The sequence below is a fragment of the Cyanistes caeruleus genome, chromosome 17 (genome assembly GCF_971803275.1).
Source record: "Cyanistes caeruleus chromosome 17, bCyaCae1.hap1.1, whole genome shotgun sequence".
Lineage (NCBI taxonomy): Eukaryota > Metazoa > Chordata > Aves > Passeriformes > Paridae > Cyanistes > Cyanistes caeruleus.
In genome coordinates this window covers 16,807,910-16,820,775 of record NC_141717.1, presented here as the reverse complement: position 1 = coordinate 16,820,775, position 12,866 = coordinate 16,807,910, and the positions used below count along the sequence as shown (strand labels likewise).

The 12,866-nt window shown below is 37.5% G+C and overlaps 2 protein-coding genes across 3 annotated transcripts in view; both read right to left on the bottom strand.

Moving 5' to 3' along the window:
• Positions 1–901: 901 nt before the first annotated feature.
• On the bottom strand, positions 902–9,763 carry UBE2I (ubiquitin conjugating enzyme E2 I). The gene is made up of 6 exons (XM_023937082.2): positions 9,693–9,763; positions 9,372–9,455; positions 6,993–7,065; positions 4,481–4,590; positions 4,242–4,321; positions 902–1,560 (listed from the first exon to the last, which is right to left on the bottom strand). Exons 1-6 carry the CDS (start codon positions 9,756–9,758, stop codon positions 1,497–1,499), a joined length of 477 nt encoding a protein of 158 aa, XP_023792850.1. The 5' UTR covers positions 9,759–9,763; the 3' UTR covers positions 902–1,496.
• The window catches only part of KCTD5 (potassium channel tetramerization domain containing 5), a 38,346-nt gene continuing 35,174 nt past the window's right edge, over positions 9,695–12,866 (bottom strand). For both annotated transcript variants that reach the window (XM_086854086.1, XM_086854083.1), the window contains one exon: positions 9,695–9,769. In XM_086854086.1, coding sequence (XP_086710212.1) covers positions 9,761–9,769 — 9 coding nt within the window. In that variant the 3' untranslated portion in view covers positions 9,695–9,760. The remainder of the gene's footprint in view (positions 9,770–12,866) is intronic.

The following is a 12,866-nucleotide window of genomic DNA, read 5'->3' as shown; positions in this document are numbered from 1 at the left end:
CAGTTTTTTTCAGTAACTTCCCCACACATACGAAGTCTTTACCAAATGTGCTGTTTTAGCAAGGATTTCTTAGATAGTGACAAGAAAGCAATTCAGCGTAATTTTTAAAGGACTGAGAACAATGTGAGCATGTCATCTATTCTAATTTGTGGGGGATGCTTTTACATTCTAAAGCTATAGTAATCAAATGCAGACAAGCAAAACAGACTTGGGAACAGCTGTAAAACTTAAATTAGCTTAAGTGTTGAGCAGTAGCTATTTTTTTAATAAAAACACTGAAGAAGCTAAGCTCAGATGGAACAAAGCCTTTCACATTTTTTTCTGTTTTGCAGAATAATTTTGACTTAAAAAAATACAATTAAAAAAGCAGTGAAAGTTTAATAAAGGGCGTTATCAGCTTGACATACATGAAAATGACTTACATAACTGAACAGATTTCCTTTACAGAAGGAAACTGTAATTGCATAGAGCACGTCCTTTCCCTAGAAGCTATATGCATTAACATACGGAAAAAGGCACAAAATTATTTCTGATAAACAAGCACCATTAAAAATCCTCAGCATTCCTTGGACAACTTCTGTTATTGTTCATATCAATCTAAGCTCACGTTACACATTACCATAGTTGCACCAGTATGCTGATCCCATTACGCACAGTAAGCAATTGGTCTCTGCTCAAGGAACTGATCAGAACTGACTCGCTGCAGTTACCACACACAGCCCAAGGAAGGGCCACACGTGCTCTGGGTCAGGGACAGGCAAAACAAATGAAGGCAACATCCAAACAAAAGGCAAACGCAGCATCACAGGCCTTAAAAACAGGACTTGCACTGAATTGTGTTCAGAGCCATTTAAATGGCAGTCTTTTAATAATTTTAATGAAGATAAATGAAACAAAGCCCTTTATATAAACAGTTTATTTACTCTAAACAGCAACACAGACAGAATGCCATATAAACACAAAGAAAGTGATGCAGAGTAAGGATGCTGGCTAACTTTGGATCTCAGAGGCTCTTAAGCAATAACAACCTAGTTTCTGAAAGATAGAAAAAACAAATTCAGGGAGGGAAGGGGGTGGAGGGCATGATTTTTGTTTTATACAGCCAGCTAGAGGCTAAATATAGTTCTAACATTTTAAAGCATGCCTGCATCAGATAGCAAAGTAACTAGAGATACTAGTGAATTTATAGAAGTATAAAAGTTTATAATTTTACAGCAGTTGAAATACTGACATCAATATTAAAATAAAAGCAAGTTTTACATAACAATCAAAAATACAAAAGACTGAAGGAAGAGACCCTGTATGAAAAAACTGGGGGCAATTCAGCAAATTTAGAACTGTATACAACTGGCAAATATGGAAAATGGCACACATACAACCCCCTCCCCTCATGTGGATATTAATTGTACATAGCAACATTAGATTTTGCAAAAGTTTTGTAAACAAGTTCTTGCCAAACCAATCCCTTCCTTTTTAAGATGCTGCATGACAAATGCTTATGATGGTGCAAACTTCTTGGCTTGTGCTCGAACCCTCTTTTCATATTCCACTCTGTTTTGGCTGAAAAGGAAAAGGGTAATTATAGCTGGAGAAATCAGGCTGTATTACAGAGTTAGCTTCATATTGAAGAGAAATAGAAGTGATCGCTGGAGGCAGACCCTTTCGATAGCAGTTCACGGACACTACAATAAATTAAAGGCCTTTCTTTACAAGTATGGTACTGTTCAACTAGGTACATCCCAAACATCACCTGCTGTCAAATGACTGTACTGACTTCATACTGTACCAGTCTCTTCAAACAGGTTTGCACCTGCTGTTCTCAAGACCAGCTGTACCTCACGTGCAAACATTCTCTCATTCATCTTAAGTTTTCTACTCCCCACTCACATTAAGACCTGAGGTCATTAACAACAAATTCCAGTATCGGACCAGTACAAAGTGAAGAGAGAAGTTCACTAACAGCTGGTGGACTCCATATGGCTTTAAATTACCATCTTCACTGCTTTGGAGAGAGAATGGAAACACTCCTAAGAAACAGGAAAATGATAATGGTGTGGTAAGTTCAGCCTTTATCTCTAAAGACCCTGACTCACAGATTTAGGTTTATCCTAATCTTCAGCTGGGAAAAAAAAAACCACCCAGCTCAACATAGCTAAGTGTAGCATACTTGCTACAGACTGATTAAACAAGTAAGTATTATTTGAGGGAAATATGTCCAGTCATTGAGCCTCAGACTCAAGATGTAAACGGACAAGTTCTTTGTTTTCTGTTCTTGTGCCAACAACATAGTAGCATAACGTTTACATTAAGTTGTCCATTTTGTATCGGCTGTCAGAAGTGTGAGATGAGCTAAACAAAAATTTGTAACCATTACTCTCAGAGATAGAATGAGTAGATTTTGCAGACAGCTTTGCAGTAAATTTAACCTGCTTTCAGCTATAAAGGCTTGCTGCAGTGAAAGGAGAAAAAAAAGGCAGCAAATTATATCCTCAGAACTTGACAGATTGGGAGGGAAGAGGAAATGAAACCAATTTTGGTCACATGCAATGAACTGTTGCTAGCAAAGAGACTGAAGATACTCTCTTCTCCTGAAGAGATTTACAAACTTTATACTACATTTTTTCTCTAAGTTCTATTGCATTGCCACGTGAGAACATGGCTGTTAAGTCTTGCACACATAGAATCCACACAGAAGAATGCCTTCCAGTGCAGGCCCTGAATGCCTACAGCAAAGACGAGGAAGGAGGTTAGCACATTAGGAGTGCTAAGATTACTGAAGGACAGTACCAAAGGAATCCTGAGAGTAAGTATTCTTATTTTGAATACAATGTTTATTCTTGAAAGCTTAACAACTAAAAGACATCTACCTAAACAATGGTATATCTTCTGCAGTATTTATCAACTATGCCAGCATTACAGATGTGTGCACAATCCTGCTCTATTTAATTTCTAGCAGATACTCAGTAGCAAGAGACACACTCTCAGACTGCAGAATAATAGTAACTCATCTGAAATGCTCTGCATGTCCAAGAGACATGAGGAGGATAAATGGGAGACTATACATACTTGAAGTAACAAAAATCATGTAATATTTTAAGCTAAATAGATATTTTTTCCCCCTGGAAGCACTTTAAACAGAAACGAGACTAGCCAAGACTGGTTTTGTACATACATGCATGTGGAAGGTGATGAAAAAAAATTAAACACAGACTATCTGTACATGTATGGAAGTATATTATTGAGGCCTTCCTCATCATTCCTGGCTCCTACAACTATGGCCACTGAACTGTTTTCCATATGCACTCATCTCCATCAAGCCTTCAGTAAGTACTTTAAAAAATAACACTGCAGGAAGCTATTAATTAAATTAAAAAGCCACACTACCCATCCCCTATGTTCCCTTTTCACTAGGACCTTACAAAAACACATATTTAGCATAGCTTGGCTGTGCAGCCACATAAAACATTATTTTTCAAAACTGGCACTCGCCTGGAGGCCTCCTCTGTCCAAAATTGTAATTCTACAGTTCCATCTTGGTTATTATTTCAGTAGCTGCCAGTGCCAATAGCATTTGCTGCTTCCCAGAAGGTTATAGAACAGATACCTATTTTTAATGGTGGCAAAACTTCTAAGATTAAGCCTTAAAAAAACAACAAAAATCAAACAAACCTCCAAAACTCTCTTTAGCTCACGAATTGCCCCCTTTCCTGATCAATGCAAACTTCATTCTGATAAAGATACAGACATTCTGTACTTTTCAACCTATTCTCCCAAAATGCTACATTTCCTACAGTGACCACAGCTCTCCTTTATCCTTCAGGCAGAAGTTCTTACAGGTACACACCACGGGACAGAATTAAGTTACTCCTGTACTGACAGATGTGGCTTGTCTTCCAATTCAGTCTCTTCCTGGTCTCATGACACCATTACACCCCATTGTTACTACTCAGCCTTTAAGGGCAAGGACTCTGTGTTGGGCTAGAACCAGGATGAAAATCATGATACAAGGAGTCTTCACACTTCATTGCTGAAGCTTTGCTATTAACCGTTCTAATGGCGTAATAGCCATGAAGTTACTGTTTTGCTGAAGTTTAGCCCAATCTAGGCATCTCCACAGAATACAGTCATGAAGGTAAGAAAATTCCCCCAGTCATTTGTAAAAGCACTTGCGTGTTATGCTAAAGTAACAGACGACTGTAGGCAATATGACAGCTTTCAAGCTGATATGCAAAGACACTTACCAGTAAATTGTGTAAGCCTCTGCTTGAGCTGGGTCTTGAATATTTGGTTCATTTAGAAGTTCTTGTATTCCTAACAAGATCTATGGAAAAAGGAATAGAAGTAACAGGCATATATTATGAGTATTACTAATAGAGATTCAGTGAAAAACCCTTAGAAACCAATTTAGCAACACACAGCTAACATCTTGTATTTGCATCAGATAAGCAAGCAAAGCAAAAGCCTAAGTACAACTAATGACCTGTTTAATTGTGATTGCTGGCCGCCAGTCCTTATCCTCCTCTAAGATGGAGAGACACACGGTGCCTGAAGGATACACGTTTGGGTGGAATAACGGTGGTTCAAATTTACCTGATGAAGAAGAGGAAATTACTTACATACAGTGTTAAGAGGAAGATCAGAGAGTTGGGCTAGATCAGTAGGGGAAAACAAAACCCCCAAATCCCCAAATGAACACTGGCAAAAGACCCCCAACCCCCAAATAACACCCCACAGATTTCTGGAGCTATTAATATCACTTTTCTTCTTGGCTCAGCCCACAACTAAAACAGAAACTCATCACATCTGTGATACCAGTTCAGGCAATCTAACGCTGTCTTTTTGACTGATAATATTTTGGTTTAGGAATGGAAACTGACAAAGTAATTCTAGTACCTTTGCAATAAAGACCTTTTAAAAAAAAAATCTGTCTTTTCAGCCTCACATACTACTATGTAAAAGAAAGATACTACCCTTCATTCATCTTTTCTCTCCTCACTTTAAAATAATGGAAGTTTCATACAAGGAAGACTTAAGTTCCTAGCATTTTTTTCAGTTTCATATTTTCCTATGTATAATCAAGATGCACTGAACAAGAGGAACCAAGTTTAAATTACAAGACTGACTGAAGGCTTGTGCAACTTTCCTTCTGCCGCTGAATCTGTATTCTGGCATTGCTTCTAGTCTTCACAGGACTTACATGCAACAGCCAGCATCTTGGGTAAAGTTATGAACACTCCTTTTGCAATACATGAAATATCTACATGTTAGTGCAGTTTTCTAATCCACCTGACATCACAAATATTCACAAGACGTAACAGTCTTGCTGCCCTATCAAGTTCAATGGTACTTCAGAAGCTGCACTGTTAGGGCATCTTATCAGTCACATATACATATTATTTTAAGGCATGATAATTCCTTTAACACTGTCAGGATGTGAAAGCTGGTATTTTTCAAGAAAATAATGTGAAATGTTTTCAGTTAAGAGATATTCCCCCTGTGTTACATGTATTTAGGTGGTAACAAACAAAAGAAGTAGCCAGGAACTGCTAGAGCTGAAATATGGTAATGTGATGAGAGACGAATCGCTGTCAAAAGAGCTATTTGTAATCATTGTCATTGGTTTGAGATTTCAATTTCAATTCGAGAACCAAGAAACGGTGCAATAGACGTTTTCAGATTTCTGTAATAGGTAGGTTTTGTAATTTCTCTCTCCTTGCCTCCTTTGGGCTGAATTCTCTGTGGATATAACTTTTCTCTAGTCTCTCAGCCTCCTTTGGGCTGAATTCTTCTGGGATCCTCCCTCGTGGCGAGTCCCACTTATCTCAGTCCTTATTATTCTAAGAAAATTCCCGAGCTCGTTAGAATCTTGTTTCTCGTGTTTATTAACAGGTGATCACAAAACTTGACAGATCTCTCCAGGCTGGTTACAAGGTTAATCTTTGCAATTTGGCACATTTCTTTCTTCTGATGGTACAAACAAGGCCTTGTGGCACACTTTGTGTCTGATGCACAAAATGGCCCCGAACTACGCAGTTCTTTTATCTTTATACCTGTTTTTACCCAATTAACAGTAGACACGTCTATTATTTTTCTTAATGACCCAGTGACCCATCACCTCTGTGATGCACTGCGGCATTTTCTATCCAATCACTTACTATTACCCAAAAACCTCTAGGAAAAGAACATGAAGAAGAAAGAAGAAGGGACAAGGGACAACACCCTAAATCCTCCATCTTGTCTCCTGTTCTCTAAACTAACTTTTTCACCCAGTGATTAAAAAAAAACTTTCTAATCTACACACTTACATTTTTAGCTTTTTCTATCTAACTTCAACATTTGTTTTCATGTTTTACCATGAAAACATGCTCATGAATTTCATATTATATGAAAGTCAATGTTTTTCTAGATCTTATAACTAAGTATCAGAAACAAGGGCACACACTCTGTATTCCAGACTCCAACAGGTTTGAGATGGTATAAGGAAAATTCAGTTCAAAAACTTTATAAGGAAACTAGGTATCTGGAGATCTGTTAGTAGCAGAAAAAGAACAGATTAATACTTTAGAGCAAGTTGATTAAAAGGTTCAAGCTATAGAACTCTTTTTTCCTAGCTCCTGTCTTTTGAGTTCTTAGCTTAGAAGACCAACTTAGCAGTAAGAACACAGGGATTTAGTCTAAGCATGCCCACATATTAGTTTCCACGCAGTGTTGATAATGGAGTGAGCATTTTAAGTGATGCTTTTGTCACACTTTGAGGGAACTTACAAACCGATCTCCCTCCCCTCCCAGTTTTGATGTATCAAGAACTTAGCTGATTTCATCACAACTTTCTGAATGCAAAGTGGGTGGGCAAAAAAGAAGAAGCAATGTGTCTTTAAAAAATAAAACAAAATCAAACAAAACTGTAAGACAGTAATAATAATTTGTAAGAACTCCATGGATTAATTCAACACTGTTCTAATAAATCTGTGGTTTTCCGTGATTTTACTTACATTTTGGGGGTGAAGAAGGGTAATCATCCTTGAAAAGCATCCGTAGTTTAAATAAGCCTCCTTCCCACGGTGTCTATAAAAAAGTTAATGTAGAGTTTCAGTTACAGCAAGGGAAAGTCAAAATTATGGAAAAATGCTTACCAAGAATACAGTTTCTCAGACAAAGCATATGACATTCTTCTGCTACACAGTAGAAAATAGCTGTCCTGCACTGCAGCACACTGTCTAGACCATGGTAAGCTATCCTACCTATACAGGAAGCTGAAGTGGTAAGGAAGGGGCTTCTTTCTTCATTACAGCTAGTAAGTGATGCTGAGTCATCAACTCAGCCAGGATCATCACCAGTAATTCCACATAAAAGTAAAAATTTCACACTATGTAAGAGCAGAATACTTCTCAAGTTTTACATGATATGCATACAGTGAGGAAAAGGCTGTTGTACCCCTACTTATGTTTGAGAAGATAGGATATGGATACACCCCTTAAGCGTGTAAATGTAAATGGCTTCTCTTGTGCTTTATGAGAATGTGGGTAATAAAAGCACAAATTAACTAAAAACGTGGACAGGACCGTAGTACTACTACAGTTCATGAAATTCACTAGTCTGTTTGCATTTGGTAGACTGTAGTCTCACAGATTCCATCTTTCTGTATAACAAGAAACTTTAAGAAGCTCTTTATCCCTATCCAAAACTCGCAAGAGCACTCATAGGAGCAGACACAGAGCAAACCAAATAAGACAGCACTACTCAAAAGGGTCATATAAACAAACAAACAAAAAACACCAAAACAAAATCTAGCACCAGAGAAAAAGACTGTCTCAAATATACAAAACATAAGAAAAAAGCCTATCTTCTGACAAACTGAGTTCTGCTAAGAGGTGTAGAAATACAGGAAAGATTCTTGTAGCTGTAAAATGCACTTCTCTGCTACTTCTCTGTAACTTGCCTTTGCTATGGAAACACTGCAATGGAAGTAAATGCTGGGTCCTATCTGAATTATGTGGTTTTTAGCTGAATGAAAATCAAAACAAAACACCCAGAAAACACACATGAAAAGAGAAAATCGCTCCATCGTCATTGGTATTCATTATGCAAAATCTCAAGCTAGAAAAGGAAGAACAACATTCTAGGAATTAATAAGATAATCCATTTCCAGAAGTGAATGAATTTGATTATATTTGTTAGAGTGTACTTAAAGAACTAGTTCTAAATCGCTGTAGTCAGTTAACAACAAGAAAAATCTATCTCCATACCTTCACAGAGCAGTTCCTTTTTAGAAAATATGAGCTTTTTGATAGAATAAACTACCTATTTTGTTTGCTTTCAGGAACAGAGGAAGACATAGCTTTTAATAATTTACACAGAAGAATAGAACAGTTGGCAAAATTTTTATCATGTTTCTGATAGAGCAATATACCTTATGGGTGAAAGATAGCAGACACTCCCAAGCCTTACTATGGCTAATATGACAGCATTATCATCAAGACCATATTGCATTATGGGACTAGTTGCAGATGTTTTTTCAGTCAAATTTTAGGTAGTTAACAAGTGATTTGATGAGTGAACGGAATATCCAACCCAGGACTAACACCACTTCAATATTTCATGTGGCTGACAAGCAAGCATTTTGGTGGTTTCAACTACTCATCTCAGGGAAAGCAGCTGCAGTATAGGATGCCTCCAAACACAAAGGCAATAGAGAGCACCTGCTTGGTCTGGTAGAGATGAGTAAGTAATCCCGCTTATTTTTAAATATAATTTTTTAATTAGCAGGAATCACAGTGGCAGAATGGATACTTCCTGGGTGTGACACATTTTCTAGTATACATGAAAGCTGGCTTTAAGGCCTTGTTTTCTCCATTCTGTGGTTTACAAAACTTCAAAGCAGTATCATGAAGATTTTGTATGTATAAAAATTTTTTTCTAATTATTTAAAGGTGACATCTCAATAAGGTACATAAACTGTTATGGGGGATAATCTTGTCTTGGCAGAACACAAGGAGATGAGTTTTTCCTTACGCTGTGTTAGATTATTTGTCGGTGCTCCTTTAAGAACTAACTAATGCTGTTTGCAGGTAACTAGCAAAATCAAGTTGCAACTGTAACAGCAATGCTATGTTCAGCATTCAACTAAGGCAGCATCACAGACCCTGCAGGTTCTGCCAACACACAGAGCACTGGAATCTAAGAAACGAGATCATAAGGATATTTAAGCAAATTGGCAAAAGACAGTATAAAAGGCAAGGCATAAAAGTCCCACACCAAAGACAAGACAGCAAGAATTGAAACCCCCAAGTAATTAATAGCAGTATTTCAGAAGAAGCAAGAAGAAGCAGAAGACATCTTCCTGTGTTTGTTCAGTACAAGACTCTTCTTACCCCTTTCTTTCCTGGAATAGCACACTCCCAGTTCATTAGGTTCATTGTGCCATCTGGATTTTTTGTAGGTACTGCTACAAATCCCTGAATTAAGGCAAAAAGACATAGGGTGTAGATTTTACAATATATACTTAAAATACTTCATGATATATTTTATCTTTACACAAAGTTACTTCTTTTTGCACTACATGGTTTCAAATAGCTTTTTTAAATTTAAAGATATTAATTTTATTTTTAAAAAAACCTATCAGAGTAATGAAAAAAAAGTCGTCACCACTGAAACAACTCCAGAGTAAGCAATTTGGTGGTTTTCATACTTACAAATGGATGATCTTTTCTCCAGGCTTTTCTCTCCTGTGCAAGTCTGCTAAGAGCTATGCCAGACATATTCAGAGTCTCTAAAACCAAAGTAATTGCTGTTAGCATATACTTTTACCTACAGCAGAAACAATACATTATGTGTTTATAAGCCCTGATCACTCAAGAATTATTTTGACCTCTCATTTTCACTTCAATAACCTAGATGCACGTTTCTGCATCGCCTGCAGAATTTATCATCAGGAATAACATCAAGCTTCCCCATGCCATCAAGCTCTTAGTTACTGGACTTGACCTACAAAATTCCATTCTTACCTTATTGCTTTATATTTGAGCCCCATCTCAGAAGCAACTTTGACAGTAGCTTGACAACAGAGACGCTATTAGTAAGGGAAAACATGCTCAGACTTCCTATTTGTGACACACACTCTGTTTATCTCCTTCCTACACCACATCAGGTATGGCAAATTTCTTCTGTAGGCAAACACCTGAATTACTCCCATTTTTGGCAAATGGGAATAAGAAATATTACTTTTTGGGTAAATTCCCATTGAAAGTCAGTATTCCACACAAAAGCAACATGGGCATAGAATTTAACAAAGTCATCTCAGTTTTGCAATGATGCCATCATAAAACTTGTAGACAACAACAGGATCAGGCAGTAACACAGAATTCAGCTATGGAAGAGCAACCGAATAATTCCACTAGATTTTCAATTCCCGTATAAACTGAAGAATATTTCCGCATCCCCACTGCCTTAGTAACAGCCAAGCACGATGACCATGACTACAGATAAAATATGCAGAGCGCAGGTCATTCGCTACTGCATGATACCGAACAACAGTTCTAGACAGGATGATCACACGAGTGGTGCTTTCAAATTCAGGAGAGAGGATTCTCCATTCACCCAGAACAGTACTCAAAGCGAGAGTTTATTTTTCATTGTCAAACTGTGTCTAAACTAAGGGTTTCACCAGCCACAGGGTCAAATTCCAATGAAGGTTTTTAATCCTCTTCATAACTGCACTTCTACACATTTTAAATAAGAGCTGATAATTGGCAGTGGGAGAAGTCAGGCCAATTTGTTCTCAACTCCACATGTACCTAACAAGCCTTTTCGACAGCAGAATAGTAGAATGCTTCCACTTAACAAGCACACAGAATGAATCAAAGCAGTGTTACCACTCCATTTAAACAAACACTTATACACTGCTTAAGAATTATGAAAAATTTCACATCCTCTCAATATGTTGATTACTTATAAGGTACTGTGGTCTACTATTATAAGCATATGAACTGTAGAGTTTTAAAAACACCAGATTAAGCAATTTATGCAGTTCCTAGGACAACAGGTATTTTAAATACATTCTTCAACCTTTTAAGCAATTCAGTTTTGCCTGGATGGCCATATTCCCTAATTCACCTTCAAAGTAGCAATTAAATTAATGTCAGATAAAGCATTTTAAAAGGGACAATTCACACACAGTGAACATACACAAAAATATTCCTATATTCAGTCCAATTTTCCTCTAGTGATCTTAGCACATACACCTGTATCTTAATTATGGCAGAAGAATTGCAGGAATTAGTGAATGTGTACACGTAACTTCAGATTTTAGTTTGCTCAAAACCAGGAGATGCAGAGCCTTGAAAAAAACACCAGTGGAACAACAAAAAAAATCCAACAAAACCAACCAAAAAACAAAAGACAACGAAAAAACTTCTCCCTTCACCAAATTATACAGGGAGCAAGTTTTAATACGCTGTGAGCCCATGGACTTGCAAGAGATGTAAATGAACTGAGTATACAGCAGAATTTCAGCTGTGCTTTTGGTACCTGGTAGTCCACTGCACTAATACGAACTTTCCCATCCTAGCTCGAGAAAACCCTATGCACTTACAAACCATCCAAATATTCTTACACAGTTCACTAAACTCAGTTACTTTTTCTGCCAAAAGACACATTACAGGATGCTTTCAAATACATTTATTCCATTTCCTGTGGCTAACAGCCAATTAATTATAACATGCACCTCAAGGGAAATGTGAGTTTCTCATTGGGTAAATAAACAGTGCATCTTCTGCAGAACATCACTAATCAAGTAACTTTGCATGTAATTGGAAAAATCCCGAATTTTCAGGCCATGCATCCTACTTGCTTTTGTTACACAATATACTGTGCCCTAGTAAAATAAGGATTTTTCTAATGCTCTACAAACAGCTTTCCAAATCTCGAGGCATTTAACTTCAGTTAAGCACTGAAACGTTTCAGAGTATATGAGAGACGACAGGCTTCACATATATGGTTTCCACAGACTTCAGTTACACTGAGAACAGACTAAGAGTCTAAAGCCTCATCAGGCTACCAGAAAATAAAGATTAGACAATAAGACTCAAAGCCCATTTCAAAAACTAAGATCCCATAAGTTAAACCTCCCCTCAAAAGCAATCTGCTAACAAACTGTCACTATACACTCTCTATATCCCAATCTATTAATCTACTACATTACCAGAAAGATTTTTGCACCAGAGGAAGTCTATTCAATCTTATTTTGCACATGCCACAAAAGTCGAAGAGATCAGTCTTCACGTTTTAATTCCCCAAACTTACCCCCGCCATTAATAGGTAGTAACGTCCCTTTTACTGCCATCAACTCAGAAAGTAAACAGAAACTTCCAAATTTACTCAGTAGCTTGCCTTTGCCGCTGTTACTGCTTACTTTAGAAAAAAGACAAAATAAAACCATCACGGTATCACAGATGCAAATTTTTGTGTCCCATTACGGAAGACCTTACCCCTTCACACCCTCCGATGGGGTGGAACAATCTCCTTTCACACACAAAATGCACGTCCTGCAAAGAATCGTTCGCGTGCCACAGACAACTTTAAACACATCAACAATATGTTCGTTTAGGTTCAAGAACTTTCCGTACGACTTACTGATTTCCAAGCAGCAAGAAAAAACCCCAAAAACGTTAAGACTGCTTGCCTTCCATTTTAACTTTGCAGGTTAAATACTGACATAGGAAGAAATTATTATCTAAGTATTTTGCCCCGAACTATACAAACTTTATTTTTCAGAAAGCCACAGTCTGAGCTTTAATGGAAGCACGCTAGCTCTGGATTAGGATAGAAAGTCTCTGCTTGAGGCAAGCGAAAGGTAGAAGAGGCCGACC